Here is a 21570-nt window from a genome sequence, read left to right as displayed (position 1 = left end):
AAATATCCCTGCAATTCCCCACAGAGATCATTCCTAATGCATCCAACGGTGCCAACCACCCGGGCCAATGGACATGGCCTGTCCACGTCCTCAATTGAGGATGAACCCACGAGTCTACCGGCTATCCTCACAGCTGCCGCCCAAAGCCCGACAGGAATCTGCATCTATGCGCCTGGTCAGGTGGCGGGGAGTCCAGCACGATTGAGCTACGCCGATCTTGCTCGGCGCGCCCACGAGGATGCGTGCGTACTGCTCAATCACATCCACGACCAGCCCGTGGTGCTCATCCACTTGGACAACCATGCGGACAACATCCGCTGGTTCTGGGCGGTGGTCTATGCCGGGCTGCTCCCGGCCATGTCGACGCCGTTGTCGCAGAACGCCCCGCAACGGGCTCAGCATCTGCAAGACCTGCAGGAACTGCTCGAAGCCCCCGTCGTCCTGACCTCCGCAGGTCTGCTCGCTCAATTCCCCGAGCTCACGCAGCCGCGCACCCTGACCATCGAGCAGTTGGGTCACGCCGATCCCAGGCGTGACGCTACGGCGGAGCGAGCGCCACCGCAACCGCGTCAGGGCGATGCGCCGGCGGTGCTGATGCTAACCTCCGGCAGTACCGGCCCTGCAAAAGCCGTCTCTCTGACGGTGCCGCAGATGGTGGCTGCTCTGCGCAGCAAGAGCCGGGCCGAGGCGTACACCCATCGCTCGGTCCTGTTGAACTGGATCGGGCTGGACCATGTGGCCAACCTGCTGGAAATCCACTTGAACGCCATCTTCACCGCAACGGAGCAGGTGCAGGTGCAGGCGCGAGACGTCCTCACCGATCCCTGGGTGTTGCTCCGGCTCATCGAGCGCCATCGCGTGTCTCACACCTTTGCGCCCAATTTCTTCCTGGCGCTGCTGCGGCAGCGGATCGCCGGGGAGGAAGGTCGTGACCCACCCCCGGCCATCGATCTGTCGTCGCTGCAGGCCATTGTCACTGGCGGCGAGGCGAATGGGGTTGAGCTGGCTGCAACGCTCACTCGCCAGTTGCAGCGGCTCGGGGTGGTCGACCCCGTCCTCTGCATCGCCTACGGCCTGACCGAGGCCTGTGCCGCGCTCACCTATGGCAGGTTCGACGCCTTGTCTGAAGCAAAGGAGGGCCACGAGTTTGCCTCCGTCGGCACGCCCGTCGACAACGCCAGGGTCCGGATCCAGACCGCGACCGGGGTCCCCGCGTCCTCTCTGGAGATCGGGGAGGTCCAACTGTCTGGACCGGTGGTCTTCCGCCAGTATTATCGCCATCCTGCAGCCACGCAGCGCTCCTTCACGTCGGATGGTTGGTTTCGCACCGGTGACCGGGGTTACTGGGATGCGGAGGGCCGACTCCATCTGGCCGGACGCGACAAGGAGATTCTGGTCATCAATGGGGTGAACTACTCGCCCCAGGAGATCGAGACGGTGCTCGAGTTGGCGCACATCCCGGGTCTGGTGCCCTCCCACTTCGCCGTCTTCGCCCATCGCCCCTCCGGCAGCGACACCGAGGGCTACTGCGTGATCTACAGCCCGGCCCACCCCGTCGCCGACCCTGTGTCGCGGGATGCCACCGCGGAGAGGGTCGCCAGCATCGCCAGCACGATCCCCCATGTGCGGCCCAACTGGGTGATCCCCGTCCCCGCGACGCGTCTGCAGAAATCCTCGTTGGGCAAACTCTCGCGCACGAAGCTGCAGACCGAGTTCCTGGCCGGGGTCTTCGACGCCAACATGATCCGCTCGCAGGGGCCCATCCACTCGGCCGGCCCCGCGAGGCGCATCGCCCCCGCCACCCCGACCGAGGAAGCCATTGTCACCGTGCTGGAAGAGATGCTGGAAGTCCCTCGCGAGGTGATCTCCGTCGACCAAACCATCTTCGCGCTGGGGGTCACCTCGGTGACGCTCTTCCGGTTCGAGCAGCTTCTCCGCGAGCGGTTAGGGTTCGCCGCGGGGGTCTCGCTGATCACTTTCCTCAACAGCCCCGTCGTGCGCAACATCGCCGACACCATCGACCACGCCACCTCCACGCAATACAACCCGGTCGTGCCCCTGCAGCCCCGCGGCGATCGACCGCCGCTCTGGCTGGTGCATCCGGCCTCGGGCAACGTGCTCGCCTTCCTGCCGCTGGCGCGCACCCTGACCGACCGGCCGCTGTACGGGCTCACGGCGCGCGGCCTGGGCGACCACGGCCAGCTGTTCGCGAGTATCGAGGCGATGGCCGACACCTACTACACGCACGTCAAGCGCACGCAGCCGCACGGCCCCTACGCGCTGACGGGCTACTCGCTGGGCACCACCGTGGCCTTTGAGCTGGCCAAACGCCTCGAAGCCAACGGGGATCACGTCGCCTTCTGCGCCGCCCTCGACTCCCCCCCGCACATTATCCCGCTGGTCCAGCATCTCGACTGGACGCGCGCCGCCATTCGCGTCACCTACTTTCTGGGCTTGATCCCCCAGGAGGCGATTCCTGCGTACGAGGCCGAAATGGCCCACCTGTCGCGCGACCAGGTCATCGCGCGCTTGCTGGCCGTTGCCCGCCCCGCGGAACGCGCCCGTCTCCACCTCACGGCCGAGCAGCTGACGGCCATCGTCTACGTCACCGACAACTTTGGCGAGATGGGCCGCCAGTACGAACCGTCGGGGACGGTGCGGAAGATGGACGTCTTCCACTGCATCCCGCTGCAGTCGGTGTGTGCGGATCGGGGGCGGTGGGTGGAGGAGTATTTGAGCAAATGGCAGGATTTCTCCAGGGAGGAGATTGGCTGGATTGAGTGTGAGGGAGACCATGCAGACATGCTGAATCCGCAGTATGTGGAGGGGTTTGAGCAGCGGTTGAGTCGGGTCTTGCGCGAGAGAGGGTTGTAGCGGTTGTCGTGGTCATGGGTTGAGGATATGGCAACTTGATTGGGAGTTCCAGACTTTTGTTTCCCAGCTAGGTCTCATCTATGTTGAATTGCGCTTGTTCATGATCTGGAGGTAAAATGTACTTGTTGATGTCGGGATACATACATGCATATTCGATTAGAAGAAAGAAAAAAAAGGTCGTGCCCGGGATCGAACCGGGATTACAGGAATCAGAATCCTGGGTGCTAACCATTACACTACACAACCTGTTGCTGTGATACTTGGCGCAATGTAATGTTACATGTACATTTGTGTATACTGGGACACTGAGAAATCTGCATCTTCCTCTTTCTTCCTAGTCATTGACAAAAACTTCTGCACCTGCAGGCCATCGGCTCACAGGAGTGTTTGAAACGGTCAAGCCCACCGCACACACATGCACACTACTTTATGCCGTCTTTATGCATCCCCTAGGCGATGCCTCTGGCTATGCCCTGGCGATGAGATGGAGAAGAGAACAGGGGCGAACATGTCTTAAGCTCGAGCCCTACGCCTTGGCTTCCACAGTAAATCGGTGCCAACCAGGCCGCCAGGGGTCTCAAACCATCTGGAACACCAAGCGTAGGGAATATACAAGTCAACCCTTGCGGACCGCGCGGGATTCCCAGCGCATCGGGATTGATTCCTGTCCGGAGAACCCTTCTTGTCATCTTGGCACCCAGAAGAGTCCTCGTAATAAGTTCCTGTCCATAATCTGCCGCTCTGTCGGTGTCAAGCTGCGACATGCCAAGTTCTTGGCAACGATGATGGGTCCCTTGGCCGCCCAATACAATATGGAGAGGTGGAAGGGGGAGGGGGGGATATAGGAATAAGGGTGTTGTTGAGTCGCGAGTATAAATCAGAGCCTGCGGCTCAGCGTCTCCCGATAAACACCACCAGAAACCTCCCATCACTCCCAAATACAACACAATGCGTGCATCTATCGCTGCAGTCCTGACTGCTCTGCTGCTGGGCCAGGTCGACGCCGCCGGAGTCACGGGGACTGCCTTTGGCTTTGCATCTGGAACCACCGGAGGAGGCAGCGCCGCCGCTGCGACGCCATCCAGTCTCGCGCAGTGAGTGTATTCACGTAGGATCTGTGACTCAAGACTGATGGCAGTGAACAGACTCAAGGAATGGATCACCGACAATGTCGCGCGCACCATCATGATCGACCGCGAATGGGATTTCACCGGCGCTGAGGGCACCACCACCGGCAAGTGCTGCAGCACCAGCACAACCACCTGTTCCGGGGGTACCTCTAAGGGACAAGCCTGGATCCAGGACACCTGCGACCAAGGCACCTGGATCAGCTGCACCTACGACAATGCCGCCAAGTCGCCCCTTAATGTGGGCAGCAACAAGAGCATCGTGGGGGTGGGCAGCAAAGGCGTCTTGAAGGGCAAGGGTCTGCGGGTGCGCGGAGGGAACTCCAATGTGATCATTCAGAACATTCACATCACGGTTTGTGCATCCTCATGCTGTCACCAGCCCGGCTGATAACTAACCCCGGCCCAGGACCTCAACCCTCAGTACGTCTGGGGCGGTGATGCCATCACACTGGACGGGGCGGACAAGGTCTGGATTGATCATAAAAAGGTCAGTTTTGCCCTCTTCTCGCCTTGCAAGCATTGCAATACTTACTAACTAAACCCCCAGTTCTCCCTCATCGGCCGCCAGATGATCGTCAGCGGCTGGAATGCGGCTGGCCATGTCACCATCTCCAACAACGAGTTCGACGGGGTGACCTCGTGGTCGGCCAGCTGCAATGGCAAGCACTACTGGACGCTGCTCCTGCTGGGGGCGGCGGACTGGTACACTTTTGCCGGAAACTGGCTGCACGACGTCTCCGGCCGCGCGCCGCACATGGGGACCGACTACGACGCCTCCAAGATCTACTTCCACGGGGTCAACAACTACTTCCAGAACGTCGGCGGCCACGCCTTCGACGTCGACACCAACATCTGGCTGCTGCTCGAGGGCAACTACTTCGATGCCGTCACCACCCCGATGACCGACAACTCGCTGACCAGGGGCGGCCAGCTGTATACCACCACCACCGTCGCCTCGGCCAGTGACTGCCTCGCCCAGCTGGGCTATCTCTGCGAATGGAACCGCGCGAGTGGCTCCGGCACCTGGCCGGATCGTACTGACAGCGCAGTCCTGGCCCAGTTCGCGAACTATAAGCAAGACCTCATCGGGCACACCGGGGTGGCGACTGTACCGGCGAATGTGACTGCTCATGCAGGTGTGGGCAGGTTGTAAGCCCGGGGCTGGGCTTGGTTGTACGCTAGCTATTCCGCTCATTCAATATCGCACTTAATACAAGACTCGCGCTTTACTTTTGACCAGTCTGACTACCCACATTTCCGAATGCATGAGAAACCCACAGTAGACTGTGATCCTGAACCCTCCCGGCGGCAGGCTGAAGAGGGATGTCATGGTGAATTACGGTATCAGAAACCAGCACCATACAATCCATTGACTTCTACCGAGATAAACCGCATCCAACCCGTCAGTCTACTCCAGCTTGCGGAAGCCCATCTCCTCCCACTTCGCGCGCACCCGCTGCTTGAGCTCCTCCGGGTACGAGTTCTCAAAGTCGGCCGCCTCCCAGTCGGCCCCGGTCGTATATTCCGACGGCATGAGGGCATCAGAGACCACCTTGCCCCCCTGGACGGGTGAGCCGGTGCCGTGGCCCATGTACGGAATCAGCGGGAACCCGCGCACCTCGTCGAAGAAAGTCTCATCGGCGTGGGGCCGACAGCGCGTGGAAAAGGCCCACAGCACCTCCTTGCCATTATACACATCAATATCGTCGCCGACCAGCACCAGCCGGTGGATCGTGTAGCCCGCCTTGTGGTTGAACACCACCTCGCCCACCTTCTTCTGAAACTCCTTGGCGGTCACCTTCATCCCGCGCAGCTGGGTGGTGTCGATCTGCAACGCCACCCAGGTGACCTGCGACTCGAAGGGCGCAAACGCCTCGGTGACGGGCAGCCCGGCCTGCTGGCAGACCTTGCGGATCTCCGCCGCCGCCAGCGCGCCGATTAGAGTGTGGGTCTCGTCAGTCAAGCGGCCGCAGGCGGACATAGGGAGGATGGGGTGGGAGCGGTAGGTTATCTTGTGGACGGTGTAGACCGGCCCCTGGTGGGTGTCGCCCGGGAAGACGTAGCCGTGCATCTCGCCGAAGGGGCCCTCCGCGGCGCACTCGCTGATCGACAGCGTCCCCTCCAGCACGATCTCGGCGTTGGCCGGCACGTACAGCCCGTTGGTGTCGCACTTGACCAGCTCGAGCGAGCGACCCGTCATGGCCCCCACGTATCCGGCCTCGCTGACCCCGTCGGGGATGGGCATCGAGGAGGCCATGATCGCCGCCGGCGGCACCCCGAACGCCAGCGCCCACGGCACGTCCTTGCCCTCCTGCTTCCACATCTGGTGGATCTGCCAGAGGTGCTGCGGCTCGATCACCAGCCCCACCAGGTGGTTGCGGTCGAGCACCATGGCGCGCGCGATGGACCAGTTGGTCCACCTTCCGTCGGGGGACTGCACGACGTGCATGCCGTAGGTCTGCAGGTATTTGCCGCCGTCGGACTGGTGGATCATGGGCACGGGCAGCTTGGTCAGGTCGATCTCCTCGCCGACGAGCGAGTGTTCCTTGACCGGGCCGGTGGCCACAATGGTCGGCTCGATGGGGGGCATCGTGCTGGCGGAGAGCATCTTGTCGAGGATCTCCTTCATGCTGGCCGTCGGGGGCAGGGCCAGATGACGCGCCAGACGCCCGTAGCGGTCTTTCTGGGATTTGCGCAGAGAGCCCGGGGCGCCCAGAATGCGGAACAGGCCGTGCTTGCCCATGCCCTTGAGGTTGTTGAACAGGGGCGCCTTGTCGTCGGTTTCGCAGACGAGACGAGTGATGGCTGCGGCTTCGAGATTGGGGTCCACCTCGGTGTTGATCTCGACCAGGTCGCCGTCCGCCTTCAGGGCCTCGACGAAGGCGCGAAAGGAGTGATCGACGGAGGATTGGGATGCCATGGTTGCTTTGTGAGTTAGTGAGGTTGTAGTAGAGTGGTGAGGATGTGTGGTATTGATGGGATATCGGTGGCTTGTAAGGAGGCTGGCTCTTTATATACGTTAAGGAAGGAAGCTGGATCCAACATCTGCACTCCTGAGTTCCGATAGCATGCGATTCCAGTAGACTCGGCGCCCCATAGTTGAAACAGTTACGCGTCGGGATGCGGACACTCGGAAGTTCGGGGTGTTGCCAGAGACAGACAGCCCAGCTCGCGGTGATAAAGTATAGATGGAATCGACTCTGATATTGTTCTGCTCGGGTAGTTCGGCTCGTTTGTCTCTGGGTATAATGGTGATTGATTGCTGTGCTGATTGGTGAGTGCAGGGTCCCCCCGGAGTTTCATGTACATCAACCGCAAGGCTGGTATGTGTCCAGGCAGTAGGCAAGCACCGAAAGATCGTCAGCCACCGGTATAACGTGCAGCTTCTATTCTATATTCGGCATGCCATGATGGTTCGGGATCCTCAACGGCTGTGGCGGCCGGCTTCGGTTTCTTCGGTCTCTCGGAGCCTCGGGTGGCTTCCAGACTGGTTTCTGCCATAGACATGATTGGCACCAATTGCACAAGGCTTGTCTCAGTCGGGGTTCAGCAGGGGTCCCAAGGTGTGTGAAAGAACATGGTTGCTTTTCGTCCATGCGTGGCATGTGAGTATCAAAAAGGTCCCATTGAAGTACATGCTTGACTGTCCTGTTGATTGTTGGATAGAGAAACTCCATTTAGGCATAAGTAAACTAATGATTCCGCATACCAAGGAAAGAGATTTAAGGTCGACAACGACGACGACGCCGAGGGTTATCCAACACAGCAGCAGGCAAGCCAGCCAGATATCCCCTCAACGTGGCCGCCCCATGCACTCAAAGATGCTCTTCGGACAGCGCTCGTTCCTAATCCGCTCGATACAGTGAGGTCAAGGGAGACCCACATGATTGTAGATGTGGCATATCACAAAAAACGACAACAGTCGGATTTGAACCGACGCCTCCGAAGAGAATAGATTTCTAGTCTATCGCCTTAGACCGCTCGGCCATATTGTCTTTGCTGCCTGGTTTCCACTGAGTTTTGGTACCATGTACCAAACTCCAACGCGAAGTTGCCTACAGGGTAGGCATCATGAAAGATAAAAGGCACGGTCAGTCCTGCCTGCCGATACTGGGCCTTGACATAGGCCATGTACTCCTTCTCTAGACACGAGGTATTGATGCTGGTGATGGGGAGATTGTTCATCTTCGAGATCGCTCGAGGTGTAGATGGTAGGGAAATGGCTTTCGGTTGCGGAGACTATGTTGTAGACGACCACGAGGAATCACATATCAAGATCCCGGTCCTACTTATGCTACGAGCTTTGGATGTCTAAGCTCGAGCTCAAGGGTCGTGTGCGCCGAAACCTCTACGTCAATATGCTCCGCCGAGCGACAGAAGGAATCATCCCCCGAGCTGCGTGGGTGGGATGATGCACCAGGCTTTGCCCCACGCAGATCTAAAAGTCGGCGATGGCCTGAGTCGACCTGCTCGGCGGATGTAGGCTTGACTCTGGGATCTCTACCAAACAAGTGCCGGTTGCGGGAGGTGATATAGAGTTGGCGGAAGGATGCGGCGCAGGCGACCATAACCGCTGCCATGAAGAGAAGGATCGTCAGGATGGTTGACCACAGGTGCAACAGAAAGAGGATGAGAGTCGATGAATGGTAAAAGAAAACTGCGAACCAAGATCACGTACCGGCTCCCATCTCCATTGACGACCAGAAGTAGAACCAGGAGATGTCCATAGTCTGGCTGTAGTCGACGCCCAAAATCACGCGTACGAGAGCGATCGCCATGATCACTACTGTGATGAGGAAGAAGCACAGCAGGACTAGCTTTTGGCGCTGGGGGAGCTGGGTTTCCCATAGGAGAAAAATCGGCACGGAGAGAACTGGTGTTTTGTATGAGAATCGAGAATCAAGAGATTATGGATATAGAACGGGATCAACATACTGAGAAGGTCGGTCAAGATGTCTCCTGCGCAGCTGATGTAGATTATCTGATTGTCTTTATGGATATGGCCGGTTGAGCCGCAATGGGCTGTGTGTTTTGGTCAATAAAGTACTTGCATCACATGCCCTGTTCGGAGAGGATGGTAGGACTTACTCATGATGTAGGAAGTATCGTTGATGAGGCACCGATAATCGATAATCCCGATGCAGACAAACCACCAGGCGACGGTGAAGCCAAAAACAACCCACCACCAGATCCGATGAGTGCGCATTTTCCCGCCAAGCGTGTAGAAAAAGGACAAAAAGGAGAGCTTGACCAGCCAGAGTCCTGAATAGAATAGAACGAGCCAAGCTACCATATAGCCCTGCAGGTGTAGATAGGCATCGAGAAACTCCAGCGTCGGCAGTACTTGACCCCCAAAGACGGGCGAATAATGATACAGCACTGGCCCTTCGACCTGCCACATCACAGCAGTGGCCACCGTGGTGATCCACGCGGCGACGACGAGTGCATCATCGAGAAAGAGTCTTCGGTAAGTCAACAAGCGGACGTAGAGACGGAAGATGATGAAGCAGGAGGCGAGAGCACTGAAGGTCCACAGGGTAGCTATGAATCTTGGAAACGAGATATGGGTGCCTTGTGCCCCTAAAGAAAGTGTGGATGTAGCCATTGTGGGTTGAAGTGATTCATGTTCTCGTTGCACAGGCCCTGGAGAGGGGATCTTAAGCATTCTCCAAACTAGCTTGATTATTGTTATCTGGAATGCAGTGGGCTGACTGCAGTTATTGCAAGGCGGAGCATTCTTGCATTTTGGCCCCATGCACCAACTTGATAGTTGGTTGGTAGTGTAGCTGACATCCATAACTACTTACATAACTACAGTAGTTACCATAACTAAGCTAAGCCTCGGTTCAGTTCGCTTCAGCCCCCAATACTTTAGTGGTGGCATTGCTGAGAGTGCAGAATGTTGAAGATAAGCATGATTGCAACCCACTCCAAGAATCATCGAGCTCGATTTCAGCCCTCGATAGTACTCCTAGGGATTGGTCTCCATGCGACTGGCAAGTGCGTCAACCATTCTGTAGCCATTCTAATTCTCACTTTTTATCTTCATCAGAAAATAAGAAGTATCAGATCCTTCTATTTCTCTACCAGAATGCTCACTGTAGATATCCACACAACAACCTCTTACTAAGATACAGAGCTTTATTTGATAAAATGAGATGTAGGAATCTTCTGATTCCTGTCTTGTCCGCTTAAGTGTTCCATTTCCTGGTTGGGAAATACTTCAACTGTCCAACCACAATCTAATACCATCCCTCGAGGTAATATCGTTGAAAAGATTGGAAATATTTCTTGTCAGGTGATCCACTCCACCAGTAGGTCTTTCGTCTGGTAAAGAGATTTCTGTATCCTTTTTTTCTGTCCTTTTTAGATGTCTTTCTAATCAAATTACCAGCCTTACCTAGACTTGCTTACAAGCATTATGTGAGTTCATCCGGTAGAATATTTTGCAAGTCTGAATAACTAGTCCCAGTTGTATTTTTATTCTCCTAATCAACATCAGACGCCCGTAACCTATACAGGAATTAGATCTAAATGCAGGCGTTGTGGTTGTATATACTCGATAGACTATCTAGAACATAGATATAGACTAAGTCAACAAGAGTGGACCACCAGAGGTTGAGATAGGCATCAGATGAGTAGTCAAATTAAACTTTGACCTGTCTGGATCATCGATCCAGGTCTAGACGCATGACAGCATCATACATGAAGCAGTTGTCCTATGGAATGCCGCATGCAGAAACAAATCCCAACAATATCGACATGTTGACTTCAGATCACGCAAATTTCCGATCACGCAAACAGTGCCCCACTCACTCTAGCCTTTGTTCTGTACAATGGCAACGCAAACGGTCAAGACGGTGAAGATATACTACGGACCGCGGAGTCTGTCGAGTGGATGAGGTAATGATCACATAAAACTCGATATTCGGATGTAACCTCAATGGTTGTGGTTGTGCCTCTTTGCATATAAAACCCTCATACCATTCTTTCATCTCAGTAAGTACATATCAAGACCAGTAATATTTGTCGTCTGTCATACAACAAGCCCTACCATCCAGTAACACCCAGACGAATAGCAATTGAACCCACCATGGTCGACGCAGCCTACTATCACCCTGCCTTCAAGCAGACCTACTTCTTCGGCGGGCGCCGCTACGCCCGCATCAAGTTCACCCCCGGCAAGAATGACGACGAGATCACCTGGGGACCCTCCAAGATCGACGAGCGCTGGCCGTCCCTGACGTCTCTTGGCTTCGGCACTGTGGACGCGGTCTTGCCGGTCGAGGGGAGCCCCGACGAGACCTACGTCTTCCACGGCAGCCGCTTCGCACGCATCAAGGTGGTGCCTGAGAGCAACAATGACACCGTGGTCGATGGGCCGTGGGTGATCACAGACAAGCTCAAGAGTCTCGCCGCTGCCGGCTACGACACGATTGACGCCGCGCTGCCGGTGCCGGGCAAGCCCGGAGAGGTCTACATCTTCCGTGGCACCAACTATGTCCGCATCAACCTCGACCAGGATAAGACGGTGTATGGTCCGGCCAAGCTGTCCGTCGAATGGCCCGCCCTCACCAAGGCTGGGTTCGATTCCGTCGACGCGGCCTTCCCCGTGCCGGAGGACAAGAACGGATTGGCTTACTTCTTCCGGGGAGATCAGTATGTGAAGCTGAAGGTTATCGCGTCTGCTCCCGATGTGATCAATTTCGGACCCAAGCCGATCAAGGATTATTGGAAGTCGCTGGATTGGATCTAAAAGCCTCTGTGCTTGCCCCGCTTGTTTCGGCTTGCCTAAGGAATGAACAACCTAGTATCTTGTCGAATCGATTAATGATGATAATGGGAAAAGCGTTTGTCTTTCTTCAGTTTGTGCAAGTTTAATATGTGTACCGTAGTACCTGCATTCCTACCTACTTGTATCAATTTGTCGAATCATTGATGCCAAGTAAACGTATCTCAAGTCCGTTAACTCCGGTATCGCCGACACGACGTCCTCCGGCGGTATTCCTGTTCTCATTGTCTGCGCTTTTAAGAAAAACAGCCCTCAAGAGCGAGATCTCCATCAGCAACACAAGCAATATGCACTGGGAGTTTGTGAACAGCCACGATGCCGTCTCAGCCACCACTCGAAAGCGCATTCGAAGCCATGTGGCGCGCGGCAAGAACGCAGGCAAAAAGCTCTCTCGTCCGTCCCGACTGAGCAAGGCTCATCCCATCCCAACCAGACTCTGTATCCCTGCCCTCGTTCACAAGCAAAGAGCCTATGAGAATGAGAATGATAAATATTACATTGAGAGGCCCATCACAGACGGTCTCGCCTTCCCCGTGGAGCTAGCTCCCCAAACTCGCCAGATCGCACAGAAGGGCATGTGCGAAGAGCAGCCTGCACACAACTTAGACACGGTGCTGATAGTCTCTAGCCTTCGATTTTCTACGTGATCTGCGCGGTGCTTCTGAATTGTTTCACATTGTTGAACTGCCAAGCGCTCCCATGATCTGGGTCCAGTACATGTTCATGGATGCTGCTTGTGAGTGTCCCACGAGGCCAACTGACCCCTATAACAGCACTGACGAGGACCAAGACCTTCATTCGGTGCTAGCCACCTGTCTCTGGATTGTACCCGGTCTGATATCCGAGCGACTGAGAGCTGCCGAGGCCTTGCGCCATCTATTGCGCGCGCTGCATCTGCTTAATGCCCGGCTGGCAGGCGTGGACTCCCTCTCGGATGACACTGTCGCTGCCGTTGTCGGTATGGTGCACTACGAGCGGCACCTGGGACATTTTGACCGGGCTTATATTCACGTACGGGGCCTGCGACAGATGGTCAACATACGCGGCGGGATTCGCCAGCTGGGATGTGAGCTGTCCAGGAAGATATTTCTGTAAGGCCAATGAATTCTCAGCAACAGGCTTCGCTGACAGGCAAGCAGATGCGATCTTGAGTGTTCTATTCAACTGGGCCGCGCCCTTCTCTTCTCGGTAGAAGAGGTGGATGCTATGAGTTCATCGATGGTCAGAAGTGACCTGCAACACCGGGCAACGACTACTTGGCCGGATCGTCAGCGTTTGGATCCGGGTCTGACCACCTTGTTCCGATACGCAACGGATATTGCACGGATTTATAACGATATTGGCGCCGGAGTCGAGCCGAAGCTGACGTATCCTGCTCATTTCGACATTCTTCTCCCCTTCGGGTATCGGCTTCTACGGTTCAGCCCTTGGCAAGCAGCACGGCCTCCCAGTCTTCTGGATGACTTGGTGCAGATCGGCTTACTCGTCTTTCTGGGTGCATTCCTACGACGGCTGGACCGAGGCATCACGGATAATGTGCTGCTTGCAAGGCTGCTTCGATCGGTGGCTGACAGCGCGGAAGTCGACCGCGTAACTCAGGAAGCGCTGCTGTGGGCTTTGTTCGTCGGCACAGCATCGATCTTCCAGAAGGATGCCCCGGAATGGCTTATCTTGCGAGCTGGAGTTCTCATGCAGGAGCTGACGCTTGCTACGTGGGAAGATACTCTATGCTTACTGCGTCAGTTTCCCTGGGTTAACGCCCTTCACGATGCGCCAGCGCAGCACTTGTGGAAGAGACTGGCTACGTCTTGCATTACGTAGCTTGACAGAAACGAACAAATCCATCTATTCCGATTAAGACACCTCGTTCATTCTGATACTATTCCGCTTAGCATGGTTCCGAACGACCCAATTACAGTGCGAGCATCTCTTCGACACATCCTGGCTGAATCAACTCCAGCTCTTTGGCGATAGCCTCCCACATTCGTTGCTGCATTGTCTTTCCTGCTTCATCCGTCACCCAGGAGGGGACATCGCTCCTGTAGTCAGGTTTTAGCACCAACAATATCCGATCCCCGATCGACGCGGAAGACATACTCGTCCAGCTCGCATGAATGCAGAAGACATCCATGCGACTCCTTCCCGGCCACGGCCCCGTGCAGTAGGGTTCGACTACCATCCTCAGCAGTCCGCCCAGCACGCTCATACAACTTCGTGATCTCCGCCCTGCGATCCGGCGAAGTATTCCGGATCAGCTCCGTCTTGCACAGGCCGGGACAGACAAGGTTGAAGACGACCCCCGTGCGCTCTACCGGCAGCAGCGTGGCAAGATGCTTCACCGCGAAGATCTCCATCAACTTCGACAGAGCATAACTACCACAGGACATTAGCCTCGCGCCGTTTGGAATACTGCGAACCTGACCAGAGAACCTCACCACTGCGCATACAACCTTTCATCCTCCTCAATTCCCACCAGCGGCTGCTCCCATATCTCCGTCCACTCCTCCTTCATCGTAAATCCCAGACGGCTCGTGACGATCACGACCCTCACCATTGCGCCCACTTTCTTCGCGCTCTCCCTCATCTTCTCCCCCAATAACACCGCCAGGAGAAAAGTACTCACCACATTCACCGTCATTCCCTGGAGACGGCCCTCTGCACGCACCGAATCCGTCCTCGCCACCGCCGCGTTCTCGACAATCGCATCAATGCGCGCCAGCTCAGCCACTGCCCGCCCCGCAAACGCTTTCACCGAGTCAAACCTGCTGAGATCGAGGTGCCACACCTCCACCACGCCCGTGCCGCCGGTCGCCTGCTCGATCATCTTCTTCGCGGCCTCGCCAGCCGCGAGATTTCGCACAGCGAGAATAACTCTGCCAGCCCCAAGGGCGACGAGATGCTTGGCGGCTTCGAAGCCGAGGCCGACGTTGGCGCCGGTGACGATGTAGGTCTTGCCCGCACAGGTGGCAGGAGTCGCGCGAAGGGGGAGGTTGCGGCGTTGGTTTAAAACGAGTTGGTCGGTGGAGTCGGACATTTTGCTTCTCTGGAGAGACTTTTGGGGAGTTGGAAATCCAGAAGATTGGACTTCGCATTGCCGGCTTTTCGTTTTCGTTCTGAAGATGTTTGACTGGGCTGGAGGGGGGAAGGGCTGGTCATGATGCTTTATGCTTTATAGGCGGCTTCTGTGGCTCAGCGGAATTTACGGAGATGGATTTCTGAAATGAAGACATGCCTTATGTCCGACCATGAGGTATTTTGATTTCCAAGGAGTAGGATACTACCTATGTGTTGAGGAGATGGGATCGTAGAACGACCACTCAGAGAGAAGCAGCTTGATCAAGTGAGTCTGATACCAATGACTACTACGTACCTACTATCATCCATGGAGTCCACCTCATGCATCAGGGATCTGTAAGTGGATCTTGCTGTGTGTTCTCGCCAATCAGACTAAGTTATCAGGGTCCAGCAAGCAGCTAATTTTTGACCAACGAATCCGAGAGTGTTATCTCGAAATGGTTTAGCTCACTGCCTGAGGCAACAATATGTAGGAATGTACTGTGTATCGAGAAAGAAGCACAATTCGGCGATACGGTGGCTTGCAAACGGACTCGGGGATTAATCAATAGATGGATGGGGGAGATGAGTTTGAACAGCTGTGGCTAGGTAGAGCTTCAATCTGTCAAGTGCAGAGATTCCATCTCCGTGAGTTTGCGGTTTGGGTGTCGCTGCCCACCAGCTGAACTTTGGAGGGCAGCCGTCGAGACGATACTCGATTGTTACTTTGCTTTGGGATGAACACAAACCAAAAAAACTTTGGAGCCTCGGACTGGAAAATACACCAAATAAATTGAAATTCCCAACGCGCACGAAGAATTCAAGTCAGGGCGCTCCAGGGCTTCGTAGCTATAGCACAGTTGAGGTATAAACATCTATTTTGAATATGCACGGCAACTCTCGGCCAAAATGCGAATGTACAGACATTTCTGCCTCTATGAATACATGATAGACCACGAAATCAATAACCTTCCTGATCGTTCCAGTACAGCGTCCCGTGCTGCATCTCGCCGGTCGGCTTCAGCTCCCAGCGAAGGACCAGTCGTGTCCACTGCAGCAGGTGGCTGGCAACCTTGATGTGGCCGACATCCGTCGGGTGGTTCTTCGGGTTGATGTCATTGTGCTGCAGGATGCCATCCGTGTTGAGGTAGTGGACAAATGTCCATCGCAGGTCCTTGAAGTACTCGTACACCCGGATAATCTCGTCTTTGTACTGTATAGTCGACTTGTACTGTGTCCCATGCTTCTCGAAGGGTCCCCATTGTGACTGTAGCACAGTCAGCACATTATTCTCACAGCAAAGAAGCGGGGAATCCTACCATCAGGACGATTTCAGCTTTGGGCCAGACGCGATGGATCTCCTCTACCATGTCGACATAAGCTTGGTAGAACTTGTCACCGGGCACCTCGTTCGGGTGGCGCCAGTCGTTTCCACCCATCTGGATAAACACCAGGTCGGCCGGCTGCTCGGCGGAGTTGTCAAACTCGGGTGGATTGTCGCCGTAAAACTGATGCGCACGGGCTCCAGGGTCGGATGCGCGATTCCAGAACCAGGTCTGTATTCGTTAGACTATTTGCAGTGACACATAAATCGAGGGAAAAGAGTTGTACCATTCCATGAACGCCACCGCCATAGCATTGCATGTCAGCTAGACATACACCGGGGTAGGCCTTGGGAAGAAGAATTGATAAGTATAACCGAGCACAGTGGTTGGGCATTCTGGCAGAATGGGACTAACCGTGATCGTAAACTCAGCATCACCCAATCCCACGCCATAGAGGAAGGACCAGGACGACAGGGTTTCATAGGTGGCGTATTGGCCTCCAGCCAGCCTTCTCGAGTCAGTATCCAGATATGCGCTGCGTAGGCGCTGCACGACTCACGAGCCGCCGATGATTTCCACCTTTCTCTTGTAAGGAGTGGGTTTGGTGATGTAGGCGTCCTTCGCAACGGACACACCGGCCAACTGGACTGTGCAGAGGATAAGCACGCGAATGGTCTAGGAGCAAAGGGGAGACTTATCCCAAACCCCAATTCGTCACTGCGAATCATTAGCCCTTGGCACAAACAGGGTGGATTGTCACTGCGCACCTCGCATTTCGAAGACATTGGTCTTGGTATCGATGTCGTCGGTGAAGTCATCGGGACGGATAAATTGGTAGGTCGCATCGGCCGTCACGTTGGAGAATCGCCAGTCCAACGATCCAAGTCTGACCCGTTGTAGTTGGTATCGAGGATGATATTGAGAGGGAGGAAGGGAGGGTGAAGGAAGTATACCGATAAGCGACGAGGACGCCGTTGGAGGTACTGGGGCCGAAACTTAGAGCCAACTGGAATGTGGAGTCGGAATGTGTCAGCCATGAATCACCATTGGACTTCAGTTTACTTCAAATATTAAAGGGTCCAACCTTACTTGTTTGCCGGAAAACTCAACCTTGATCCCAGGGGCTCTACGCGCTCACAATCAGTTCATTCGGTCGGTCGCATGCCACTCGAGCAGGACAGGACTACCCACGACCACCCTGCTTTTTGATTAGCTTGGTTGCACTGGAGACCTTCGCAGGCCCGATGGGGACTCACAGGAAATGTGATTGCTATCCCAACGGCCTTTGTAGGCAATTTCCGGGACGCCCGCGTCGTAATTTCTCCAGGAACTGTCGAGTTTGATGGGGGATTGCTGGCCGGGATAAGGGTCCTCGCGGGGCTGCCCGTTCTGCAAAATAGTGGCAGTCACGGGCCAGGCCGGGAGGAAAAAGAACAGCACAAGGAAGAGAAATCTCATAGTTAGCACCAGCCACGAGTAGAGGTGAAGTTGACAGTGGCAGAAGGAAGAGATGAAGCCATGATGAGAAGCAGACAAGTCACCCTCCAAGACAATCAGGGGTGCAGCCAAGCCCAACGGTGCAGTGGCGGCCTGAGGACTGAGGCGCCACAATCGCCAAGGATGAGGTGATCGCTTATGCTGATTGGTGGGTGCGGATGTTCCTTTTTTGCCTGAGATCTACGGCAACGAAGCACTCTTAACAAACATCACAAACACCAGGAACTAAGTAGGTACCTACTGTATCCATCTTCTACTCAACATTCACCAGGCATAACACAGCCGATTTCAGGTTCTAAAGCCAGCTGATCAATGTAGTCAATCTTCTGACCACTCCATCTCACTGGTCACATCTATCACCTCGACCTTTGCTGAGAACTCCAACGCTTGAAGGGGAAGAAGGTACAGCTCGAAACTTGATAGCTCAAGCTGGACTTTTAGTTACAGCACTCCACTTGCTAAGCTATTCACTTTGTAAGTATGCCGACCGACTGCGACAACGGAAGATCTGCCAAGCGCATCCGAGTCCCCGAGAATGAGAGCAGCAAGTAAGAATCCCTCTTCTTGAAATTCTTAACCTACTGACTCGAGGCAAGATTTCTAGGAGATGTCATTACCATATTAGTTGGAAAGGAGAAACAAGCTTTGACTGTGCATGAATGCCTAGCTCGGGCATCCTCGCCATTTATCGACAGAGCCTTGACAGCCGCTTGGGCCGAGCATCGCAATCGTACAATCAGATTACCGGACGATGAACATGAGATCGTGGTCTTATACGTGCATTGGCTTTACTGCGGCAAGCTTCCCGTAATCAGCGATGCTTACAAGGTTGAATACACCCAACTAGTCAAGGCATATATCCTTGGGGACAAGCTACTGAGCACCGAGTTTCAGCACAGCGTTATTGGAGCTCTGATTGAGCGACGCACAACCTTTATAGGTGGGCGACGTTGCGCTCCCACCGCTGAAACAGTTGCATATGCATACTGCCACACGATTCCTACCTCGCCACTCCGTCAGCTACTTGTGGATATTAGAGTCAACTCCACAAATCCTACCGAATGGCTATCAGAGAATAGGTCACTCTTACCCGCGGATTTTCTAGTAGACCTAGCTATTAAATTATTTGATTTGCGCCCGGATAGAAAAGAATGGAAACTCAAAGCGGCCGACTATTGTCGGGTAGACGCTCACCCCAGCGAGACACCTCAGGCGGAGAGACGGTCTAGCGAGCAAAATACTACCAAGCTCTGATCACAAAGCCGGGGCCTGGAGATTCATTTCTGCACACGCTTTTGGGGCCATGCCTCCTGTGTCTCCAGTCTCTCTCTAGCGAACTCAACTCGTCCTGCATTCTGGAGCGCGTCTGCCGCATGAAATGTGCCAGCGGAAATACGGGAGCTGCGATTATTTTCATCTTCTGGTATGGGCATGGGCTGTAGTTGAGCATGGGGGTCTTCATATCATTTCACAAAAGGAGGTTAGCTCAAATGCAACGGACATGCTGCTTCAGCTTTGGGATAGCGGACTTGTAAGTTCACATCCTTCACCAATGTCGCTTAGAGAATGGGAGCTGGTGCTTAATCACTGCGCACCATCCGAATCGACTGAGTTCCGTGATTGCAGGCCATACTTGCAGTGTCATTCGATTGTTTCGTAAAATGAGGTTTAGCTTTGAGATGAGCGGTCAGGGTGAGTTTTTGCTTGGATGCTTCGGCCACGCATGGGCACACTCGCGCACGCATTACTGTGACAGAAGCGCATCTATTAGACTGGGCATTCTCCCTGCGTGCTCTCTATCCCGTAACTTGGATAAGAGCCGGACCGAGCGATGACAAGTTCGATGAGAGAACGACTGCAATGAGTGGAGCAGAAAACGGGGAATGAAGCATCGGCCGCCCAGACCCTGGATCTTCGCCGGTCGGACTGAGTGTCGGGCCCCGGTGCTCCGAATGACCGATGAGACTGCAGTCCATGCAGTTGAGCTAGGGGGCTGGCTACTGTTGGGTACTAGTAGTTGGTGCGCATGATGAATCCGGAAAGGAAGAGGAAAGGAAGACAAAGTAGAGAAAGAAGGAATACCAGCACTATGGTCAATATGTCCAAACTGGAAGAAGTGATGGATGCCTGCAGTGTCAGGCTGGAAAAAGATGCAGCTGCAAAAAGATATGACAAGAGTGGGATTCGAACCCACGCCACTTGCGTGACTAGGAATATTGCTCATGAGAGCGAATATGTGTGATCAGGTTGCCTGACCCTAGCGCCTTAGACCGCTCGGCCATCTTGCCTTGTTGATGTATTGGCTTCGATTCATTGCATATATACCAGGCTGTACATAGACTTTTGCCGCTTCATCGCTTGTCGAGCATCCAATCGGCATAGCTGTAGAACACTACTATATATCTGTTTTGATCTATAACAGTCGGTCTGGACATTGCTTAGTCCAACTGGCCTTTTTGCAGGGTGCTACTGCTGCTGGTGTCAAGGTTAGGTGAGGACTCTGTCGAGGGCTGCACCTAAAAGAGCAAGATATATATCTCCAAGTACTATCCTGCCTAGGCTCTCGTCGTTAGATGGCCTTGTTACAGACCAGATCAGGTGACCGCTATAATTCAAGTTGGTAAGATTCCTCCAAGATCTCAGCAACTTCAAAGCCCCCCAAACCCCATTTGCCATGACACGCAATCGTTGTACGTCGTTGGCGAACCACCGTCATCCTGTGGAGATGGTTTGATGTGTTGCGGCAAAAGACCCCTCGGCGAGCCATCCACATGACGACAGCTTACGGGCTTCGTCCTCCCACCAAATCAAACTCCACAATTTGCAGAGACCAGCCAGGACATGGCGTTCAGTCTGACTCGGTACCTTGCGACAGGGCCGAGGAGCACCGAGTATCTGCAAGCCATTGAGTCTATACCGCTGTCTTGAACCAACTCATCCTCTGGACTGACCAGAAAAGAGATACGAGTACAGGCCTCAAGTAGAAAATAGTATAAAGCCTCGTAGATCACCTGACATGATTTCTTTCTGCGGCCGTTACTTAGTGACTGTTCATTGCTTGCCTTCTCGAACAGATCATCCGACATGCCTGTTCTTCCTCAACTCGAAGGCTCAACCTTTAATGCCGACCTCCGTGACCGCCACATCATCCACGACAACGCAGCCCACGACCGCAACGGCAACCCAGAAAAATGGCGCTACGAGATCTGGTTCTTCAACGAAGACAGGGTGATCTACGCTATCCACGGGGGTCCAATGGCTGACCGCAAGAACTTTCAGGCTGCGACCTATCAATGTATCCGTTTTGGAGAGCTGTGGCAGGTGAACTGGCAGGAGGAAACGGGGACGATTTGCTCCCTCGTCCTCGACATCCCTAACCAGCGATTGAGTACCCTTCTGGGCTTCTCGAAAAGACATTGGAGGACAGAGAACGAGGCTGCACACGGGGACAAGCGCAACGCGGAGGACTTTGCCCGCTGGCGCGAGTTGGCCAAAATCGAGTCATCTCAGGCGGATCGGATCCTGCTGAGCGAACAGGCGGAGATCCTCGAGGATTCCCGGGGCGTGGGCGACTTAGAGCCCATCGATCTGTCGTGGCAGACGCTGTAGAGGAACCGAATCAACTCACAGTTATGCATGTATAAAGCTACATTGACATGGATAACAATGCAGCCAATGCAATCCTGTAGTTAAGGCGCCAATGCTGACATGACGCCCACTGGACTTGCATCCTGGCCACCCCAGAGACATTGCGTACAACCCCGCACCATGTCCAAACGCTTCATGCATGCATCATGACACTGCGATGATCGCCCTCGGTCTGCTCGGTCTTCGGCCTTTGCAAACCCCGCAATTCCCCATATTTATTAGGAGCCAATTCTTCCAGGTTACTGCTACC

The 21570-nt window shown here is 54.7% G+C and overlaps 10 protein-coding genes and 3 non-coding genes across 13 annotated transcripts; 6 read left to right on the top strand and 7 right to left on the bottom strand.

Moving 5' to 3' along the window:
• Window positions 1-36: 36 nt before the first annotated feature.
• BP01DRAFT_392863 (putative NRPS-like enzyme) lies at window positions 37-2938 on the top strand (the record flags this gene model as incomplete). Its single annotated transcript, XM_025578181.1, has 1 exon — window positions 37-2938. The coding sequence occupies one exon, from the start codon at window positions 37-39 to the stop codon at window positions 2872-2874; it is 2838 nt and encodes a 945-aa protein (XP_025430023.1). The 3' UTR covers window positions 2875-2938.
• A 110-nt stretch (window positions 2939-3048) lies between these two features.
• Window positions 3049-3120, bottom strand: BP01DRAFT_t201. The gene has a single exon. It is a non-coding gene; the product is annotated as a tRNA-Gln (tRNA).
• Window positions 3121-3679: 559 nt separating this feature from the next.
• Window positions 3680-5157, top strand: BP01DRAFT_401463 (pectin lyase; the record flags this gene model as incomplete). The annotated part of the gene is made up of 4 exons (XM_025578611.1): window positions 3680-3968; window positions 4020-4356; window positions 4411-4491; window positions 4552-5157. Exons 1-4 carry the CDS (start codon window positions 3823-3825, stop codon window positions 5155-5157), a joined length of 1170 nt encoding a protein of 389 aa, XP_025430022.1. The 5' UTR covers window positions 3680-3822.
• A 116-nt stretch (window positions 5158-5273) lies between these two features.
• On the bottom strand, window positions 5274-7002 carry BP01DRAFT_87742 (UbiD family decarboxylase). The gene has a single exon (XM_025580194.1). It carries the CDS (start codon window positions 6922-6924, stop codon window positions 5413-5415), a length of 1512 nt encoding a protein of 503 aa, XP_025430021.1. The 5' UTR covers window positions 6925-7002; the 3' UTR covers window positions 5274-5412.
• Window positions 7003-7917: 915 nt separating this feature from the next.
• On the bottom strand, window positions 7918-7999 carry BP01DRAFT_t200. Its single transcript has one exon. It is a non-coding gene; the product is annotated as a tRNA-Ser (tRNA).
• A 504-nt stretch (window positions 8000-8503) lies between these two features.
• BP01DRAFT_275612 (uncharacterized protein) lies at window positions 8504-9567 on the bottom strand (the record flags this gene model as incomplete). The annotated part of the gene is made up of 4 exons (XM_025571408.1): window positions 8504-8577; window positions 8683-8877; window positions 8940-9026; window positions 9093-9567. Coding segments are annotated over 4 exons (831 nt in total), but the record flags the coding sequence as incomplete, so codon positions are not given.
• A 1530-nt stretch (window positions 9568-11097) lies between these two features.
• Window positions 11098-11760, top strand: BP01DRAFT_299567 (Hemopexin; the record flags this gene model as incomplete). Its single annotated transcript, XM_025571956.1, has 1 exon — window positions 11098-11760. One exon carries the CDS (start codon window positions 11098-11100, stop codon window positions 11758-11760), a length of 663 nt encoding a protein of 220 aa, XP_025430019.1.
• A 323-nt stretch (window positions 11761-12083) lies between these two features.
• BP01DRAFT_299537 (uncharacterized protein) lies at window positions 12084-13617 on the top strand (the record flags this gene model as incomplete). Its single annotated transcript, XM_025571955.1, has 3 exons — window positions 12084-12373; window positions 12651-12887; window positions 12933-13617. 3 exons carry the CDS (start codon window positions 12084-12086, stop codon window positions 13615-13617), a joined length of 1212 nt encoding a protein of 403 aa, XP_025430018.1.
• A 91-nt stretch (window positions 13618-13708) lies between these two features.
• Window positions 13709-14830, bottom strand: BP01DRAFT_392862 (putative short-chain dehydrogenase/reductase family protein; the record flags this gene model as incomplete). The annotated part of the gene is made up of 3 exons (XM_025578180.1): window positions 13709-13835; window positions 13894-14169; window positions 14232-14830. The coding sequence occupies 3 exons, from the start codon at window positions 14828-14830 to the stop codon at window positions 13709-13711; spliced, it is 1002 nt and encodes a 333-aa protein (XP_025430017.1).
• Window positions 14831-15656: 826 nt separating this feature from the next.
• On the bottom strand, window positions 15657-17686 carry BP01DRAFT_357970 (SGNH/GDSL hydrolase family protein). Its single transcript, XM_025575319.1, has 11 exons — window positions 17432-17686; window positions 17367-17373; window positions 17265-17301; window positions 17129-17181; window positions 16943-17061; window positions 16874-16892; window positions 16735-16824; window positions 16590-16683; window positions 16462-16521; window positions 16170-16406; window positions 15657-16117 (listed from the first exon to the last, which is right to left on the bottom strand). Exons 1-11 carry the CDS (start codon window positions 17631-17633, stop codon window positions 15812-15814), a joined length of 1224 nt encoding a protein of 407 aa, XP_025430016.1. The 5' UTR covers window positions 17634-17686; the 3' UTR covers window positions 15657-15811.
• Window positions 17687-18275: 589 nt separating this feature from the next.
• On the top strand, window positions 18276-18809 carry BP01DRAFT_267580 (BTB/POZ domain-containing protein; the record flags this gene model as incomplete). The annotated part of the gene is made up of 1 exon (XM_025571359.1): window positions 18276-18809. A coding segment is annotated over one exon (534 nt), but the record flags the coding sequence as incomplete, so codon positions are not given.
• Window positions 18810-19841: 1032 nt separating this feature from the next.
• Window positions 19842-19960, bottom strand: BP01DRAFT_t199. Its single transcript has one exon. It is a non-coding gene; the product is annotated as a tRNA-Leu (tRNA).
• A 796-nt stretch (window positions 19961-20756) lies between these two features.
• Window positions 20757-21449, top strand: BP01DRAFT_401440 (phenol acid carboxylase; the record flags this gene model as incomplete). The annotated part of the gene is made up of 1 exon (XM_025578610.1): window positions 20757-21449. The coding sequence occupies one exon, from the start codon at window positions 20757-20759 to the stop codon at window positions 21279-21281; it is 525 nt and encodes a 174-aa protein (XP_025430014.1). The 3' UTR covers window positions 21282-21449.
• Window positions 21450-21570: the final 121 nt, after the last annotated feature.

The sequence above is a fragment of the Aspergillus saccharolyticus genome (assembly GCF_003184585.1).
Source record: "Aspergillus saccharolyticus JOP 1030-1 unplaced genomic scaffold BP01scaffold_22, whole genome shotgun sequence".
NCBI lineage: Eukaryota > Fungi > Ascomycota > Eurotiomycetes > Eurotiales > Aspergillaceae > Aspergillus > Aspergillus saccharolyticus.
Note: the sequence above shows the minus strand (reverse complement) of the source record. Positions and strands in the feature narration are given on the sequence as shown.

Coding starts and splice junctions, on each gene's coding strand:
- BP01DRAFT_87742 (XM_025580194.1), bottom strand. CDS start 6,924: ATGGCATCCCAATCCTCCGTCGATCACTCCTTTCGCGCCTTCGTCGAG.
- BP01DRAFT_357970 (XM_025575319.1), bottom strand. CDS start 17,633: ATGAGATTTCTCTTCCTTGTGCTGTTCTTTTTCCTCCCGGCCTGGCCC. Junction 17,062..17,128: donor GGCGTCCTCGTCGCTTATCG/GTATACTTCCTT, acceptor ACAACGGGTCAG/ACTTGGATCGTTGGACTGGC. Junction 16,118..16,169: donor AAGCTGAAATCGTCCTGATG/GTAGGATTCCCC, acceptor ACTGTGCTACAG/TCACAATGGGGACCCTTCGA.